This window comes from Alexandromys fortis, unplaced genomic scaffold (genome assembly GCF_014885135.2).
Source record: "Alexandromys fortis isolate MF-2015 unplaced genomic scaffold, M_Fortis_MF-2015_v1.1 scaffold_172, whole genome shotgun sequence".
NCBI lineage: Eukaryota > Metazoa > Chordata > Mammalia > Rodentia > Cricetidae > Alexandromys > Alexandromys fortis.
The window spans coordinates 3,272,178-3,292,213 of NW_026068061.1; the positions used below are offsets into that span (position 1 = coordinate 3,272,178).

Genomic DNA, 20,036 nt, shown 5'->3' on the forward strand with positions numbered 1-20,036 from the left:
ATCAGGTGAGCTTTTTAATTCTAGAGGTCACATGTTGTACCAGGCATGCAAATAGTTAAATTTAAAAGTCCACTTTGACTTGCAAGCTATTAGAAAAATGCTATGCTCTATGAATTGGCAGGTTTGAAGCCTTGACTTTGCAACCCAAATTTAAGAATGATTTTTGGGGTAGAGAGATCAGGTTTCTTGATATCCGAGGCAGGGTTCCAGTGTCTTCTTTTGAAGGGGCCAAATCCACGGCATGAAAACACGTGGGCTGGTGTAGAGAAATACCTAATCTGGTGACAGAATCCTCCTTGCTGTAGTTTTTATGCCCATGTTTAAAAAAAAAATGGAATACCCGCTTTGTGAGGTGCATAGGATTGGTACTATCAAAATTCATATATGGCTGGAAAATAGCGGGCTTGACAGACAAGACCTAGGGAAGTATCACAGAAGGAATCACCCTGCTAGGGGTGTGGAGGGTGTGCACCTTACAGCTTTACTAGTCCCTTCCCGCTGCATTGGAGCAAATGTCCTCCTGTTGACTATTGTTGTCATATTCATCAATTAAATAAATTACATAGAATAGCAGAATGTTTATAGGGTATTTATGAGGTATTCTGGAAGAATGAATTAACTCTTTCGAACTATGCACTGGTATATTGGGATACTAATTTGCTGAATTGTACCTTTGTGGTCTTGAAGAAATAATTAACAGCCTCAAGTGTCTACTTCAGCCAGCGAATTAATTGCTCAGCTATTGTAGCTCAGTGTGTATTAGGCGGATTCAATGATCCATCATCTTAGACTCTACTTAATACTTTGGGCTAAAGATACTTCCAGATGGTTTCTGGAAATGGTTGCATTTATGAAATGTTGCAGTTGGCCCAATACAGAAAAGTGTCCCCAGATAAAATGTAGGATGGTGACAAAGCCTAGCCGAACTGTCCCGTCTGATTTGGGGATCAATCATTTGGAAGAGCATCATGGAATTATTTAATAACTTTCCTCATCTGGAAATGCGACAAGATTTTGTTTTATAAATAAAAAAGCACAGCTGATAACCATTTTTCCATGTGCGAAACATAATTTTGATTTCCGTTTCTTAGTAAAAATTGGCTTAAAATTTCTTACCTCTTTTAATACCACATGTACTGTTTGAAAGTGCACCAGTCTTTCCTATAGCAGCATCTAACTTCCAGCCCTTCCCTTGCTCCCTTCCCTGTAAGTTCGCCTAGCAATGCTATCATGTCTGATCATCGTATGCTATTTCTTTCTAGGTCCCCATCCTTAGTAAAAAAGAGGACGTTTTTGCATATTTAGCTAAGTATTCTGTGCCAATGGTTCGAGCAACGTGGCTGATCAAGATGACTTGTGCCTATTATTCTGCTATTTCTGAAGCTAAGATTAAGAAGCGCCAGGCTCCAGACCCCAATTTGGGTAAGTGAGGCAGTGTGCTGCGGTATTTCCATCTCCCTGTCGATTCTTCAAGTGATTGTCCCCTGCACCCCCTGAGAACTCAGCGCTCCTCATGGTGAGCGCGAGGAAGTCTAGGGTGCAGCTGACAGCTACTCTCTCTTCACTCAGCATGTCCTGTTGATGTCCCCATGATTTTGCCCGTGTTGATCTCTGCACAACTCAGCTGTGGAGGTGCTGGGCAGACCATCCTCTCTTGTCTGGGCCAAAGCATCCCCCGACTGGCTTTCCTGCTTGTTTTTACTCCAATTTAGCAAGCCTTACTGGTGTTGGTTACTCCCTCCTACCCTATGTTCCCTGGCTCTTTTCTGGTCAGTAACACTGCCTTTGCCTTTGTAATGACAGTTGATGCTAGTTAATCTTGCTAGCACAGCTTTCCGCATTGTAGCCAGAACGATCCTGTTAGGACAGAAATCACGCCACTCCTGTGCTTAGAATCCTTTTATGAACAACTGTCCTACTCACCAGCCTCTTCCCTTGGCCAACACCAGCAGCCTGAATGCTTTTTCTGACTTTAAACCTTGACCTTAAACAGGTGGGCAGTGTTCTCCTTCCACCATGGTATTTCTCAGTGAATCCTGGGACCTCTCTGGCTAAAATTGCTGTTGCCTTGATCTTTGATTAACAGTTGTTAATGCTGCCTGTTACTTTAACTTATTGCTTATCTGTACTCATTCATCCCAACTAGATAGTAAGGCTGCATGGTCAGCTTTGATTTGTTCAGGGTTGGATTTCTTCTTGATTTTCTCAGTCAGTGCTGGTCTCTCAGGATAGTACTTGGCATACAGAAGTTGTTTAGTGATTTTTTAAATAAATAAATATCTAGACCCGAAGCATTTATGTTAGTATATGTATGATGTTATTTTTTTGTGTATATATGTTTGAAAATTTTCTCTATGCTGGGTAGTGGTGGCACACACCTTTAATTTCAGTGCTTGGAAGACAGAAGCAGGTGGATCTCTATGAGTTCGAGCCCAGTCTGGTCTACAGAGTGAGTTCCAGAACAACCAGGGCTGTTACACAGAGAAACCCTGTTTCGAAAAAAATTTTCTTTTTTCCAATTCTGTTTGAGGGCCATGCCACTGGGGCCATGCCAATCTGGGTGGGCTATGCTGCCATCTAGGGCCATGGTGTCATTCAGCCATGGGCTGCTGCCTAGGGCCATGTCTGGGTCCATATGGAGGTTCTTTGATGCCCATCATCCTTTTTTTTTTTTTTTTTGAAGTAGATTGGTGCTGCCAGGAGCAAATGTGTCTCACTGTCATGAAAAGCCTTATGTTATTAAAATATCTTAAATTCCATATTCTGTAGGTCTCTGAATTGCTTGAAGATCATCAGTCTAAAATATATATGTTTAACCTTGAAAACATACCTAACATGACTACATTTTTGATGGTTATAGATGACTAACTACTAACCTGCATTTCTTAATTATCCTAAACAGTTTGTAATAATAGCTTTTAAGAACTAGAACTTTACATTATAAAATGAGCTACTCAGGTACAATGCCTTAAATAAGAATAGAAACATACATACGGTATGTTAAAACAAAAATAGGCTTAATTTGTATCAATATACAAAAATCTATACCAATGTAAAATATTTGAGGTTAGTAGTCGCTTTTTTTTAGTTGAAAAGTAGAGTCAAAATATACTATTTTTTTTCTTTTCAGAAAGAGATTTCTTAATCTAATCTGATCTTTTTAGTTGTCTTCCTGACCATTACCAGTAACAACCTGAAACCTTCCCCCCACCCCCAAATGATGACCAACATTTATAACCCACTGAATGGCCCAAAACCACCCACTCCACCTCTTGAGAATGTGGCAGTTGTGTTCTTTAGATTGTTTCCTGTTGTCCGAAGGCGATGACATCTTTAGGGGACCCTGAGAAAATTGGGATAATGGTCAAGTCCTAGGAGAGCTAGCTGTATTATTTTTTGTTTAGTCTCTGTATATCCTACTTGGTCTGCATCTTGCTGACATCTCCGTGTGCCTAGATTGATCTTCTTCTGTCTCCTTGGAAATCCTGCCTATTCCTCTCCTGCTAAGCTACTGGCCATTCAGGTCTTTATTTAAACAATCAGCGGGTGCCTTAGCAGACACATCTTCATAGTATACAAAAAGATTACTCCATAACAGAGACGGTTTTTTGTTTGCTTTGTTTTAAATTTATTCTTCAGAGGTTTTTTTTTTTGGGGGGGGGGTATGCTGCAGGCGCAAGGGGAGGATATGAAAGGGCTGGGCATGAGTAAGATTGGGGTGCATGACATGAAATTCTCAAAGAATCTCTAGCTAAGGCCAGGTATTTAAATTGATGGAATTAGGGAAGCTAAAATATAAGTCCTTATGAAACCTGTTGAAATAGGTACAAACTAGAATAAAATAAAATAAAGAAGTGTTATAGTTAGATGTGTTTAGGGAAGGCTAACAAATTGGAGAGCATTGTCACTTGAGGGGAGGGGCATCAGAAATAAAACATATTTATTATCAACTATCTTTTTAAAAAATGTGTTTGGCAGGCATGATATTATGTACCTTTAATTCTAGTACTTGGGTGGTGGGGCAGGCTTGTCTCTGTGAGCTCAAGACTAGTGTGGTCTTCATAGAGAGTTGAGGACCAGCCAGGGATACATAGTGCGAACACGTCTAAACAAAGTATTTTATTTTTACTGGCTCACAAAGAATTAGGTTTGGTTATAACATTTTTCAAATTTTGTTTTTGCTATTTCTTTCATCCTGGATATTTTTTGGCAGCTTGATATTAACTACAGTCATCTGGGACAAGAGATCCTCCGTTGAGACATTGGCCTTCATTGGCTTGGCCTTTGGACCTGACTTTGGGGGCATTTTCTTGCTTTGTGACTGATGAGGGAGGACCCACCCAACCAACTTGGGTTGTTCCACCCTCTGGGCAGGTGTTCCGGGACAGATCAAAAAGCAAGATGAGGATGGCTTGGGAAGTGAGCCAGGAAGCTATACTCTTCTGTGACTTCAGTGGTTCCCGCCTTCGCATTCCTGCCCTGGCTGCCCTCGAAACGGACTGTGCCAAGTCAACCCTTCCCTTGCCCAGATTACATTTGGTCAGTGTTTTCGTGCAGCAGCAGGGAACAGCAGGGAAGCAAACTAGTGCAGCCTTCCCCTTTCTTCCCTGCTTCCCCTCTCCCCGTTCCCTCGACTCCAGTGCTCTTCTTGACACCATTCAGATTGCATGTGCCCCCTCGTCACTCCTCTTCTCGATACCTCTTGTTCCCCTTTCATGGTGCATGATTTTATGTACACTGATATACAATAGTTACCAGAGAAGAAGAAATGACAGTTGAGAAAATGCCTCCGTCAGATTGAGTGGTGGACATCCCGTGGGGCAGTTTCTTTATTAGTGATGGATGTGGGCGTGGCCCGTGAGGAGAGCCTGCTGAGAGAACCAGTAGCAACATGTCTCCCTGGCCTCTGCTTAGGTCCCTGCCTCTAGTTTGTGTTCTGACTCCCCTCTTCATGATGGACTGCCATCTGTAATATGGAAGCAAGTCTTTCCTCCCCAAGTGACTTTTGGTCATGGTGTTTGCTACTGCAATAGAAACCCCGGTTGAGTCAGGAATCCCTACGTTCATAGCTGGTACCTACCTGTACAACTCCTTATTTACTTACACACAAACTTTAAAAGTTAGGAGTTGGGCATGAAAGAGAATATGTGTGTAGTGTTAGTCTTCCTGAGACTGGGCCGTGGCACTCAGTGTACACTCTTGGGTTCCACCTGCAAGTCTTATCATTTTGCTTTAACAGCTGAGTAAGATTCCATTGTGTGTATTTGGCACATTTTCATTATTTTCCTGTTGATGGACATCTAGGCTATTCTCTTTTTCTTTTGTGAATAGAGGAGCAATAAACATGAGCGTTCAAGTATCTTCTGCAGTGGGCTGCAGAATCCTCCATATGCGCTCAGGCGTCGTGTAGCTGGGTCACATCAGGGCAGGTCTATTTTTAGTGTTTTGACAAACCCCATACTTGCTTCCATAGTATTAAACTAGTTTGCTGTTCTGCCAGCAGCAATAAGGGTTTTGTTTCGTTTCATTTATCTTGTGAATTGAATCAATTTTGCCTTTTAGGGAATTGATATTCTTAGCTGCTTTAAATACTTCGATGTTAACAGAGAAAAGCACTTTAAATGGACCAACTAATAGTTATGAATGAAAAACTCAATCTCATATGGAGTTACTACAGTAGTATTTAAAATGATTAGGAAACCTAGTTTTCTTTTTTTTAACAGTAGAAGTATTTCACTCGTCTGTAGGATTTTATCTATTGTATGAGCCATTGTCATACTTCTGAATTAGCTAATAGCAGCTACAATTGTTCTCAACACTGCTGTCAACAAAGCAGTGTCTTGTGTGTTTATGAGGTAGGATGAGTAGAGAGACAGCGTTCTGAGGCCATGGTGCTGTAGGGTGAACACATGCACACGTGTGTGTGCGCACACGCAGTGCATGCTTTTGTGCATGCGTGTGTGTACCTGTGTCAGAGATCAACCTCAGGTGTTCTTCAGGGGTTTTGAGACAGGGCCTCATTGACCTGGAGCTTGCTGATTAAGAAAGGCTGGCTGTCCTGTAAGCTCCAAAGATCTGTCTGTCTCTGCCACCACAGCCCCGGGGCTGCACATTCACTTCATTATGTCCAGATTTTTCTGTGAGTTCTAAAGATTAAATTCTGGTCCTCTGCATATATGTTATGGTGGTTGGCTTGATATTTTGGGGGAACTCCTGACAATGTGAGTGGAGGTGGCTCTGACTGTTTTGCCTGCGCTTGGGACCCTTTTAATCCTACAGGGTTGCCTTGTCCAGCCTTGATGACATGATCTGCCTGGTCTTACGGTATCTTGTGTTATGTTCCATTTATGGTCCCCGGGAGTCCTGCTGTTTTCTTGCGGAAGATGGGGTAGAGAGTGGATCTTGGGTAGGTGTGGGGGGAACTGGGAGGAGTGGCGGGGTGGGGGAAGCTGCAGTTGGGATGTATTGGATGGGAGAAGAACAGATAAAAATTTAAAAGAATTGGCCTTCATGCTTACATAATCAACACTTGACTGACTGAGCTGTCTTTGTAACTTCAAGAAATGTGGGGTTTACTGAGGAAAAATTTCAGCCTGGATGTTATTCTGTCTCCTGGTGATTAGTGTCAAGATCAGATCCCCACATGGCTAGTCCCTTACCAGCAGTGTTGGCCTTCTTTTATTATTGCTGGGTTATACAGGGGCAACATAGTCCCCATCTCATTAATGAACGCCATGGGGATTTGTGTATATTTTGTCCATGTTCCGATTTGAACTCTTGAGATGGCTCCTTGAGTCTTCCTTCACCGATGAGTACTGTGTGAGACAATATCAGAAAAAGAGCCTCAGCTCCCGTATTCAGCAGATAGGCTCCAAAGCCCTGCTTGCACCCTGGACTGGCCAGTCAGCAGGGACAGAGGAAAAGAGTGCAGATAGCACTCTGTAGCTGTTTCCAGTTTAGGTGGAGGGTGCGTGTTCACACAGTCTAAATCTTGTACAGCATAGCGAATAGTGAGAGGAATGAGATACAGTCCCGGAGGATAAGTCTGTGAGAAGACCTGGGGAGCCGTGGACTTGGCAGTTGAGTTAGAAAGAGGGGGCTTTCGTCAGAGGAAGAGTTGAGGGTGGGCTGAACATGAGTCAGGTAAGGGTGTTGCCGGCGGAAGGATGATGTGTGCCTAGGAAGAGGTCAGGAAATAATTCCCGTGCAACTGCTCTTCTTCAGCTTTAGCTCGAACATAGGTCAGCAGTCGAGGGTCAGCTGTGGGATGTCTGCTGGAGAGGATGCTGTGTTCTCTCAGAGGATGGGGGACTGTGAGAGGGTTTATGATTACTGTTGCGGTTACAGCACCACCCTTTAGTTTCCTGGCTATAAGGTGGGATTGACTGACAGTACTCTGTGAGAATGAGATGAATCAATGCTTCATGAGAGGAACCCATCCCTCTGAGGTGTTTAGAACAGTCTGTGGCAGACAGTAAGTATAGACTATCAGTATGGTGCATCTGTTGTGAGGGGCACTGTCACACCTAGCTACCATAGTTGACTGTTTTCTGCATTACGTTGCTACCATGTAGGTTCTCCCACTCCGTTTTGTTTACACTGATATGGGAACTGGAAGATGCCTTGTTTCCTCCCTGTGAGGAGGTGGTTGCTGTTGCCACATGCGGGTGATGGGTCTGAGCTCTTGGAGCCAACAAACATTGCTAGAGGAGAGGATGCTGGCCATGGGTAGGGTGTTAGGTGTGGTGACTGTTGACTGAGTTGTCACTGGGGATACGGGGGACAGGAAGAGCAAAGCGAAGGAAGTTCAGTTGCGGTACACCAGAGAAAGAGAAACGGAATAGTTTGCAGCATGAGTGACTTTAATTCTGGCATTCGTCGTGGGGTGTTTGGTCTGGTGAAGAGTGATGGCATATCGAAGGGATGAGGTCTTCTTTTTAAAGGAAGGGGTAGATTAGAAGCAGCTTAAAATGCCTTGTGGTTAAACTGCTCAGGGCACTGTCTGTTGTCTCCCATCATTTCTCTGTACCACTTGAGGTTTTGAGGTTGGATATGCTCTTAAGACTACTCTTATCATCCCAAGATACAGAAGAGAAAGAGTGGCCCTCTTCTCTTTGTGAGTAATTTCTGATGTAGTCACTGAGGTATTTAGACTACAAAAATAAGCCCTGTGAAACCCGTAGTTGACAGCTTGGTTTCTTATCTAGCCTGCCAGCTTACTTCCAGTTTGAATTCTCAAAGAGACCGCATGCTAACTTCATTGATCTGGAGACAGGCTTCAGACTAGGATTGCTTCCACGTTTTCACTGTTCCTTAGAGCTCATTTATCCCAAAGACATAATACCTCTTTTTGCACAATAGTGCAAAGAAACTGAGGTGCATCCGTAGTTTAGAAGGTGGTGTGTTAGTCTCACACATTCCTGTATAAGCATGGCAAATGGGGTTTCCACACTGGCCATCTGGAAAGAGACATTGTGCCATAGGAAGAAAGGGTGGTATGAGGTGTTGGCACCTGCCACCATTTTGTTTCCTACCAGGCTTTCCTCCAGACATTGGGTACCCAGTGAGCCAAACTGGACAGCTGTTTCATTGGGTATGCCATAAAGTTGACATTCTCTTGTATGAAGGGACTTTTCCTTATCAACTTCAGGGAAAAATACTTTTTCTTTCCCTTGAAAAAGAATAAATGCTAAGTTCTTTCGCTGTGTTTTTAGTATTTGGATTCGGAGCTACTGTTATTGTACCTCCAATGTGCAAAATGAATCTCTTTACTTTAAAAATTATTTTTGGTCATTGGTGTGGGCCCACAGAAATGTGTGTGCTCTGTTGTATTGCCAGTTGTACTCCTGTTCTTCTGGTGGCATAGTTGTCTCATAGTTAGCCGGTGAGACACCCTTCACACTCTCACCCTCTGAGATGACATTAAGCATAAGGCAGTTACCTCCATGCTTTTAGGGATAGAAGGTTGCCTCCAGGATCACATTTTTAGTTTTCTGCCTCACATCTGTCAGAAGTCATTATTCAAAGGAATTCTGCTTCTCTTTAAGGGGAAATGATACTTAGAAAACAGCATCCTGACACTGTTGCTGGGAGTGGTGTCTAGGTCACCAGGTAGGTGGCTATACACATTCCTTTGCACACATGTGTATGATCATTACTTATAGTCTTCCTATTTCCAGCTTAACTTTTCCATTTCACTTAAAATTAAATTTTACTAATTTCATGAATTTTATGTTTCTGTAATTTCTATTACATGCTCTTTAATTGTTTTGTATTCTTTCTAACTTCAGAATATATTCTTTGTGACGTAAAATTGTTCTCTTCCTTTAAAAAAAAGTCACTTCTTAAAAAAAGTCACTACTAGTGTCTGCACTGCCGTGATCTCAGGTAGTAGTTTTTTCTTTTATTTTTTTTTACTCCTATGTGTGTGTATGTTGTGAGTGCAGGTATGTGTGCAGCAGCATGTTTGTGAAATCAGCACCCTTGTGGAACCAGTTATTTCCTTCCACCTTTTCATGAGTTTTGGGGATCGTATTTAGCTCCCAAGGCTTGGGCAGTAAGTTCCTTAGCCCACTGAGCTCTGTTGCTCCTTCTTCTATTGGAAATATATGCATTTTCCAGCTAGTCTTCATTTTGAGTTTCTTCTTTTAAGTTTTATATTTTGAACATGTGATACAATGACATTTTAATACTTACAACTATTAACAATTTTGCAGAAGTTTGTTCATCTTCATTCATGTGTATTCTCTTTATCCTCAGCCATTTCTTGCTAGCTGCAATCTTTGAATTTCTTATTTTTTGCTAAGGTTTGCAAATACATGAATCTTTTGCCTTTTAGTTCTACGTGAAAGACAGTATATTACATTCTCTGTAAGAACTTGCCTCCCTTTGCCCGACATATCCTGGAAGTTACTTGATAATCTTATATCTTCTTAGGCTCCCATTATGTGGATTTGCTCTAGTTATTGGGACAATCACTCTTTGATAGATGTCTGGGCTATCTCCAGCTTTCTTTGGTGCTGGAACTCATTATTCTCACAAGCAAATATGCATGTGGTACTTGTCAAAGTCTACTTTTTTGATGACAGCATAGGTTTATTTTTAAACAATTCTTAAGTATACATATATTTTTACTTTTTATTAAACCAAAAAGCAAATTTGTATCCTAAAAAGATGGGTATCTTGCACACGAACAATCATTTGTGACATTAAGAATTAAATCCCTCCCCAAGAGCCACAGACTATCTAACAAAAACTCTAGTCTCAGGCTTGGAAACTCTCCTTTCAAGTTGTTTGTCAGGAGAGTTCAAGAGACTCTCAAAACAATATAGGACATTGATGTTGTCCTTAGTTGCTTCCTAAAACTTTAGGATAAGACCCTGTTGCTTAAGACACCACACACTTTGTACAAAGAACTTTGAAGGGTTTAGCTGGGACTGTTGTGAAGGCCTCCTCCCCCAAGACTGGCTTCCACAGTCTCCAAAGGAGCTATGTACATTGCCAAGGGGAAAAAAGCAGTCATTGTTCCTACCCGGCTGTAAAGCACACAAACCATAGCAATGACTAGCATGACAAGATGGCACCAAGGGGGCAATAGTGCCATTTATCCCTTGAGAGTCACCAGCAGCCTTATAATTGGACCCTCTCTGTGGAAGAGAATTCACGCAGTACTGTCAACCTGGCCAACTACCCCTGGCCGGTGAGCTCATGGGCTCTAGAGGAGAACCCACTGCAGCCACTTTCATAAAACAGCCTGACTCCTAACTGCATTTTAAATAGTTATCCCTACACCCAGAGACAAGTGTGTCTCCCACCCCTCCTCAGAAAGACTGCTCTGTGCAGCAGAGGGAGAGCATGCAGGAAGGACCATACCATAGGGTACCTGACACCTTCTGCTATGCCAGCCACACAGCCTTTATACCTAACGGTCAGGAAGATTCCAAGAGCCCGAGGACCAAGATGTCTGCTATGAGACAGTATCTTCTATAAATGACCTATGAAATCTCAAGAATATGGTTGCTTAAAAAAGACCTGCACATTGATAACACCAGTTGACATGCCAGCATGAATGGATGGGGGAAGTCTCACCCCATAGATGAAGACCTCTAGGGTGTTAATGGCTGCTGAGAAGGGGAGGGAGAATCAGTTTTCTCTAGGGATGAGACCCAAGGTAGGTTATCCAATCTCAAGTGGCCAGCCTCAAACACTACTAAATGCCACTAGGAGCAGGCCTTTGAGAGTTGTTTGGTCCCACTTCTGGTCCCACCCTCACTGTCTTTCTGTGTGTGAAGGGTAGGTACACAGCTTTGGTATGCAGAGTCCCATAGAGCATGTTGTCGTCCAGTACCTTTGTGCTGCTCACATTTAGTAGGAGGAGCTGCCTGAGGTCAGGAGAGATGCACTGGGATGGGGACAGAGGGTCCTCGACCAGGTTTTCATTAGCCTGCAGAACCATTGCTTAGACCATAAACCAGGAAGCTTAAAATCAACCCCACAATACTGTGTGTGTGTGTGTATTTTAAAATGACAAATACATACCATGTTAAAAAGCATAGACCACTCCCAGTGGACTAATAATGCTTTTGTTCCCCTACTGTGTCCCGTCTCTCTTTTCAGATACTTACATATCGTAACTTCTTGGACATCCTCTGAGATACATTTCACTTTTTAAAAATAGTCTTCGCAAGCCTTGGTGTGTGCTCCATGGTGTGCAGGGTGTACAGGAAGTGGCCTTGATCTTTTAACTAGCTGTATGCCGCTAACCTTTTTTTTTATTATTTATTTATTTATTAAAGATTTCTGTCTCTTCCCCACTGCCGCCTCCCATTTCCCTCCCCCTCCCCCAACCAAGTCCCCCTCCCTCGTCAGCCCAAAGAGCAATCAGGGTTCCCTGCCCTGTGGGAAGTCCAAGGACCACCCACCTCCATCCAGGTCTAGTAAGGTGAGCATCCACGAAACTGCCTAGGCTCCCACGAAACCAATAGGTATAGTAGGATCAAAAACCCATTGCCATTGTTCTTGAGGTCTCAGCAGTCCTCATTGTCCACTATGTTCAGCGAGACCGGTTTTAACCTGGGCTTTTTCAGACCCAGGCCAGCTGGCCTTGGTGAGTTCCCGATAGAACATCCCCATTGTCTCAGTGTGTGGGTGCACCCCTCGTGGTCCTGAGTTCCTTGCTTGTGCTCTCTCTACTTCTGCTCCTGATTTGGACCTTGAGATTTCAGTCCGGTGCTCCATTGTGGGTCTCTGTCTCTGTCTCCTTTCATCGCCTGATGAAGGTTAATATTCAGGAGGATGCCTATATGATTTCCTTTGGGTTCTCCTTCTTATTTAGCTTCTCTAAGAACCCGAATTATAGGCTCAATGTCCTTTATTTATGGCTAGAAACCAAATATAAGTGAGTATATCCCATGTTCCTCTTTTTGGGTCTGGCTTACCTCACTCAGGATAGTGTTTTCTATTTCCATCCATTGGCCTGCAAACTTCAAGAAGTCCTTGTTTTTTACTGCTGAGTAGTACTCTAATATGTATATATTCCATACTTTCTTCATCCTGCCGCTAACCTTGTAATGACTTAGAAAAGCTAAATTTTTCCCCCAGTAGTGTGATTGAAATGCTAATTCTGTGATAGTTAGAAAGCTGCTTTGGAAAAACACTAGGAGGGGCTCTAAGTTTTAGCGTTAGCTTATATAAAGTGTGGATAGCCTTCAAAGCACACCGTCGTTAATGAAGCTTCTAAAGCCCGAGTCAGCCCTGCCGTGCTGCAGGTGAGCCTACGTGGAGCACCGTGTAGAGAACAGGTGCTAGTCATCAGGTTGTCAGGTAGCTTGTGGGTGTGATGCTCGGGAAGTGAATTGACTCGGATTAGGTGAAGGGGTTATGCTCAGTGTCTGGTCTCCAGTGAAGTACGGGGCTCCTGGGGTGTTGGAGGCAGACATGAAGACTGCGTTCTGTACAGCCTAGATGTTACTGTCTTGAGTTATTTTGTGTGGTCGCCTGGTGATCAGATGTCTCATATTTTGTCCTCACAAAGGGCTCTTAGTTATCTAGAGTTGGTTCAGAAGTAGCAGGTTTAGAGCAGCTGCTCACCTTGTGTGTGTGTGTGTGTGTGTGTGTGTGTGTGTGGACATTAACTACTGCATCACTTTTATTGTTGTAACTTTGCTCCAGTGACCATCACGCATGACGATCACGCATGAACTCCGTTATGGCAAAGGAAAGGGGAAAATGGAATTTCCATTTTGCTGTCTAAGGGACGGAGCCTTCTCCAACCAGCTGTAGTAGACACTGACAGCCTGCAAGGTTCATTAGGTGTCTGATGTACGAATGCACTTAGGTTTGCTGCTTTGCTGGGGAGCGGGCAGCAGCCGCTGTCTCTGTCTTTCTCTAGCTACATTCCTCTGTCTCTCCTCCTGCCACCTAAACCCTCAGGAGGGACCTCTCCCTTTGTTCCTGAGGTCTCTTCTCCCACCTGGGGCACAGGTCCACCAGCCTGCCGTGGGACGTGCCGGTGTGTGCTGGGCAAGCCGACTGACAAGTCTCTTGTCTTGCTGGAAACCCTCTTGGGCCTGGTCCCCACGAAGTGGGAACGTGTCCTAAGGGGTTAATTAAATGCACCGGCCCAATCTTTATAAATACTGCCCTGTTTTCAACACTAGAAATCGCTTACCATGCCAAGGCGAAAGGTCATTGTTCACTGAGGTATCTGCTGAGATCTGCACGTCTGTAACGATCTCTAAATTGAAGCCTAGTTAAAGCAAGAAGTTAATATAGCAAGCTGAGTCCAGCCTCCTACCCGTTGAGCAGTTTTATAGGTTCCACATCTCATGGGGTGGCACTGTGATCTCCTCAGCCACCCCACTTGGAGTCTGGAAAGTTCTCTAATCTAGCAGCCCTGTGCTCCATCTCTGTTATCCATCTGGTTCCTGGTTTCCCTGGTGAGGATGCCAAACCCACCTCTTTCCTTTGTTCTACCAGTGTCACCTCCCTACTGAACCTGGTAGCCTCTGCTCACTTTGTTTCTACAGTTTCATGAGAGTTAGTCTTTATTTATATATCTGATCCTCATACTCCTTTGCTCACAATTCTGTGGTGGTCAAAGGGGTTACTGGCAAGTCGGCCTGAGTTGCTGGTTAAGACTCTTGGAAACCCATTTATGTTTCACCAGTGCCCCCTGGTGGTTATTCCGAAAACACTCACATTTGGGGACCTCTGGCTTCTGGAGTCTCCTCTGCTTTCCATTATTGGCATTGCCAGTAATGTGGCATGCCTGCTTCTGCCCGTGAAATTCATTTGTGCCTTCCTTCCAGTGTGACAGAATGCCACCCTTCAAATCCTCCCCCAAGTCCCATGGTTATACTAGACTGTTCCTCCCATGGCTGCTGGTTCCCTTGCATCTCTGTGTCTCCCAGGACCACAGGTGGTTTCTTTCTTAGTTCTCTTCGCAGCTCCACATCCCAGCGGAACTTCCAGCCTGCAGTAGAAAATGTTTGTGGCTAAATACTGACGGCTTTTATTTTTAGCTATTTATTGCTTATTTTGTTCTAGGATATAGTCTTGATTTTATAGTGGCAGTAGTTTGTATAATATGCAATGTCTTTGGACAGTAAAGCCAGTTAAATAATAACACCAGAAAATCATGTATGCAGACAAAAGTAGATGATTATTTAATAATTTATATACTTTTGTGGCACCTATGAGTTCTCTACTGTTGAGTGAATCCTGAACAGAGGAAAACATTTAAGGAGTTACCATCATAGTTTCATCACCATCATCGTCATCATCATCATCATCACCATTATCATCATCATCAACCACATTTTAGAACATTTTCTTATATCCAAATGCAAAATTCTTTTGCTTCACCAGTCTGCTTTGTATGTATAATTTTTTTTTAAATTTTGAACATCGTAAGTCATGTAATATGTGCTTCTACCAAATTGACTTTTTTCACTTAGTGTTTTCAAAGTTCTTCCATACCATAGCGTGTCTCAAAAGCATGGCATGGCGTTCCCCTTATATATCAGTGTTACTTCATTGCAGGCATGCACACAGTTCGTCCACTCGGCAGCTGATGGATGCTCTGATTTACCTTTTGTCTGCTGTGGGTCTTGCTGTGCTCCATGAGCGTCTGCAGAAAGTCTTTGTGCACATAGTGTTTTTATCTCTGGGGTATATAGCTGGCTGTAAAGTAGTTGGGTTACGTCATGTTTCCATGTTTACCCTTGAAGAACTGCCAAACTTCTCTTTATTCTTCTATATCACATTCTCATCTGCGGTGCTCAAGGAGCCCACCTTTTCCCCATCTCCACAGTGCTTGTCCCTGTGCGTTGGGTATAGCCATCCTTGTCACAGGTCATTGTGATTTCGCTTTGTATTTTTCATGATAGCTTCTGATGGTGAGGCATTCCTTTTGGCCATTTGTTGATCTTCATTGGCGAGGTATATGTTCCAGTCTTCTGCAACCTAAACTTAAAATTAGGTTGTCTTCAGATTATTGAGCTGTAATAATTCTTTATGTGTTCCAGAGCCAAGTCCTTTCTCAGGGACATGATTCTCCCGGTGTCTCCCAGTTGGTTGTCTTTTCCCTCTGCTGATGGTATTCATCAAAAAAGCATCTAGCGTGAAATAGGATCACGCTGGAAGATCTCCCGGTGATCTTACCGCGTGTTAGGAGATGGATGTGCAGCTTCTGTGTGCCGAAGCTGATGGTTTGCTCATTTAGTCAGCTCCAAGGTCTGGCTGATTAACCCCCTGATGACTTGATTAACCCCACCGAGGAGGCTCCTTCGTTCCTGGATATGTTTGTGTTTAAAAACAAAACAAAAAATGCTCGGAATCTCTTTCATTCATTTCACGTAGTTCCCAGCTGCTTTTGTAAAAGGAAAGACGGTGTCCAGGAAACTGGGCTGTCACGGGATAGAAAGGTATTTATGCACATGTTTACATGTAAGTTTCTTCAAAGAGAAAGCCACATACTTGTGCTAGAAATACTGACTGCTCTTTCAGTGGACCCAGGTTTAATTTGTAGGATCCACGTGCAGCTCACCGCCATCTTTAACTCCACGGCTGAGGGGATCTGATGCCCTCTTCTGGCTTCCATGGGCATGTGTGTGCTATACAGGCATATCACACACATACACACACACACATTATAGTGTCTGCATGGATGTTTTAAAGCACACTGATGCTTCTAGTAAGAACAGCATTAAAACATTTAGTCTTTTTATTATTTATTTATTTAGTCTTTTTAGTATTGGTGTTAAACCACTGTAGGTATGCAGTGATGGGGTTCTTTTAAGTTCTAAGAACTGAAAGGCAAAAATCAGTGGGTAGGGACTTGTTATCTATTTTGGAAGGACTTTATGATATATTGGTTGATGTTTAATTGATGGAAATGAAGCACATTGAGGTGATTACCCTCAGAGAAGGATGAGTCATCCATACTAGGTGGAGGGCTGGTATGGGGATTCTAGAGAAATGGTCCGTGATGTTTCAGCTGGTCCCAGAAACTTCTGCTCATGCTTATGGTGAGCAGAGAAGGCATTTTAGATGAGCACAGCCTCCGAGCAGAGCAGCTTGAACACAGGAGTCAGATGAGTGCCAGCAGGTAGCCTCTGAGATGGGTTTAGTTCTCACGCCAGAAGCTCGATCTTCATTCACTAAAGATTGTGGATTCATTGAGTGCCTTTGAGCCATGAAAGCAACCCTGTCTGCTCACAATAAGTAATGTTCCAGCCATTATGTTATCGGCTGGCTGTTAACTTAGCTGGAGGGAGGGGGCAAGTCTGCTCTCTGAAGCAGCTCACGCTGTCCACCGGGAGCCAGTGTCCACCGGTTCCGTTCCGCAGCCATCCTTTGCACTTGCTGATCAGTTCCTATTCTGTACCCACTGTCCTAGTGACTCGTCTGTACAGTCATCGAGCTGTTTATTATCAATCTTTATTTTGCAGACGAGGACATTGAGACTTAGCCAAGGTTCAGTCAATTGCTGCAGATTTTACAATCGGTGAATGGTGGAGCTGGGGTTTGCATTGTAGGCTTGTTGTGTTTGTGTCTCAGAGTATCCTTCTGATGCCAATAAGTCCCTGCTAATATAACAGCACCAGGAACATTCAGGCCTCTTTGCCTTTGGCATGCTGTATTTGCTGCCAGGATGGTAGCTAGATTTTTCTTTGACTGCCAACCCCCAAATAAAGATAGGGAGACTTTATTAATTATGAAAGCTCGGTCTTAGCTTAGGCTTGTCCCGCTAGCTTTTTAACTTAATTTAACCTGTTTCTCTTCATCTGTGTTTTGCTTCAGGGCTTTTAACCTTTCTTTGATTCTTTATGACCTACGTTGTTGTTTCTCTATTTCTGTCTCATCATGGGTGCTGGGAATCAGCCCTCAGTCTTCTTCAAGAGTAGGTGGTACTCTCAGTTACCGTATCTCCATTCTATCTGTTTTTGAGGGAGAGGGCAGGAGGGTAGGGTTTTGAGACAGGGTTTCTTTATGTAAAATCCCTGGCTACTTAAGAACTTGCTCTGCAGACCAGGCTAGCCTCAAACTCACAGAGAAGCACCTGCCTCTGCCTCCCGAGTGCTGGGGTTAAAGTTGTGCACCGCCACCGCCTGCCTTCTCTTTCAATTTTTAATGACAGTTTTCTGTGCATCCTAGTTTTTAATCGTGTGCCGTTTCCCACAGATCTTGAGATCAGCTGTTTCATATGATAATTAGATAGATGTCTGATGTTAATATGCCCAAAGGGATGATGCATTTATTAATTCCTAAAAGGGGTTCAGATCTCAGGGTAGTGTGTTTGGCAATTAAAGAAAAGATATGCATGTGTTTATAAAATAAAGATTCATTTAAAAAATTGTAGTTTTCTCTACCATTTTCTGCCATATTCCCATTACACTGAATATGGAGCCCGATTGGTAGCCAGCAAGTCCTGAGGAGTCTACCATGACATCTACCCCCATGCCCCTCAGAGCTGGGAGTCTAGACATGTGCAGGTCTGGCTTTTACCTGAGTGCTGGGAATTTTAACTTACAAGGGTAATTCCGATAAACAAGTGCTATATGCACTGAGCCATCTTTTCAGCTCAGTGTATCCATAGATAGGTTTTGACTGCAGATTAAGCCATCCAGGGATGGAAAATATTTGAAATAAATTACATCTAAACTGGACATGTATAGACTTTAGTGCTTGTCAGCTATCTACACAATAAGTACTTGTGTAAGCTTTACGTTTTATTTTATGTTATAAATCTAGAAAAGATGTATGAATATGTTACAGTTTTATGCAAATAACATTTCCATATGTATGCGTGTCCATGTGTGTATGTACATGGGTGCATGTCAATGCAGGTACACATATTTGTGTGTGTAAGCATGTGAAGGCGCAAGGCTGATATTGGGTATCTTTTGCTTTCTTGGTTGAGTACAGCTCACTGGTCATAGCTAGTTTTCTTGCTCTGTGGCTCCACTGTGTCTGCCTCCCATACATTAGGATTCAGGTGCGCCACCATGACTACCTGACATTTATTGGGTTCGGAGGACCTGAACTCTGTCCTCACCTTTGGTTGGTAAGTGTCACACTGGCTGAGCCATCTGCCCATAAGGACCTTGGGCACCTGCAGATTTTGGTATCTGTGGTGGAACTGCTGACACCATGTCCCTGTGATTATGTGGACAACACTGTATTTCTTTAATCAAATAGTGATTAGTGAGATATTACGGGTTTTCTTCTGCATCCGTATCTTATTACACGGTTTCCATAGCAAACTTGTACTTCTATATTTTAAAGAAAATGGTAATAATGCCTGAGACAAAGTAGGTGTGTGCAGATCTGTGTTATTTTCAGTTTTGACTGGAATGTACCCTGGGCATGCCCACAGTGCCATACTGAGAGCCTGTTACTCTCAAGGCTTGCTGCACAAAGCCCAGAGTCGGTGTCAGTGTTTCTGGTTTTGCTTGGTAGAGGTAACCTCACTCTGTCTCAGCAGATGGTTAGTGTTTTGATTGAACAAGCTTCGTGAGACCATGAGTCCATGTCACAAGGGGACAAGAAAATGATGACATTCATAGTTGAATGTTTTTAGTTCCAGTTGATCAGTTTTAGCAGTGAGTAAACTCGGAGCAGAATACACTGGTTCATCATGGGAATTTAACAGCTGTGTGCACTTCAATCTTATTGCTTTATGTTGTTATTATTATTTTTTTTTGATACAGGTTTCTTGTAGCCCAGGCTGGCCTTAAGCCTACTCTGTAGGCAAGAGTGACCTCCAGATTGCTTGCATCCATTTCCAAGTGTTGGCATTATAGGCTTTCATTACCACACCAGACTGGATTTTAGTTTACAAGACATAGTTGGAGCAGGTTATTTAAACTAACACTCAGCAGTGGTGGTCTCTGGTTGCATTTGACAAATAGAGCGAACATTCTTGGTTTCTGTCAGACAATTGATTTTCACTCCTCATTTCTGAGAGAGCGGGAGAAGGAACAATGGGGAGACGTTGAAGTTGTTTCCTTTAGATGGCTTCTTAGAGAATGCTGTTTTCCTAACTTCTAGGAGAAATTTGGCTGCAAGCTTGCAGTTACTACATTTTTGCCCACAGAATGGGCTAAAGTTAGTATCATATCCTTTCTGGTTGCCAGAGGCAACACAGTTTAATTTGTGCCCCAGCGGTAGTCATCTTAAAAAATAATTTTAGTGATTTTTGTTTTGTGTGTGTGCGAGTATGTGTCTGTGTTGGGGGACAGAAACATTGGATTGCCCCCATACATAGGTCACAGGCTCACCTCATTAAGGACGTCCACGAGAGCCCAGAATAAAGGATAGCAAATTTTTATTTGGGGAAACCTCACAATATGGGGAGAGAACTGTGGTCCCCTGCTCTGTGGGTGCTGGAAGCTGCAAACAGAACTCCGACCACCCCCCTAGAGAGCGAGCATGCTTCCTGTCTGCGCTTTTCAGCCCACACTTAGTATCTCAGACCATGCCCTAGTAGGCCGGTGCCCAAAAGGCTGAAAGAATACTGATCACACTTCCCG

General features: G+C 43.3%; 1 protein-coding gene across 7 annotated transcripts in view; it reads left to right on the plus strand.

The window, feature by feature from the left end:
• The window catches only part of Med12l (mediator complex subunit 12L), a 301,518-nt gene that overhangs the window by 35,480 nt on the left and 246,002 nt on the right, over positions 1–20,036 (plus strand). For all 7 annotated transcript variants that reach the window (XM_050120211.1, XM_050120205.1, XM_050120209.1 and 4 more), the window contains one exon: positions 1,263–1,422. In XM_050120211.1, coding sequence (XP_049976168.1) covers positions 1,263–1,422 — 160 coding nt within the window. The remainder of the gene's footprint in view (positions 1–1,262; positions 1,423–20,036) is intronic.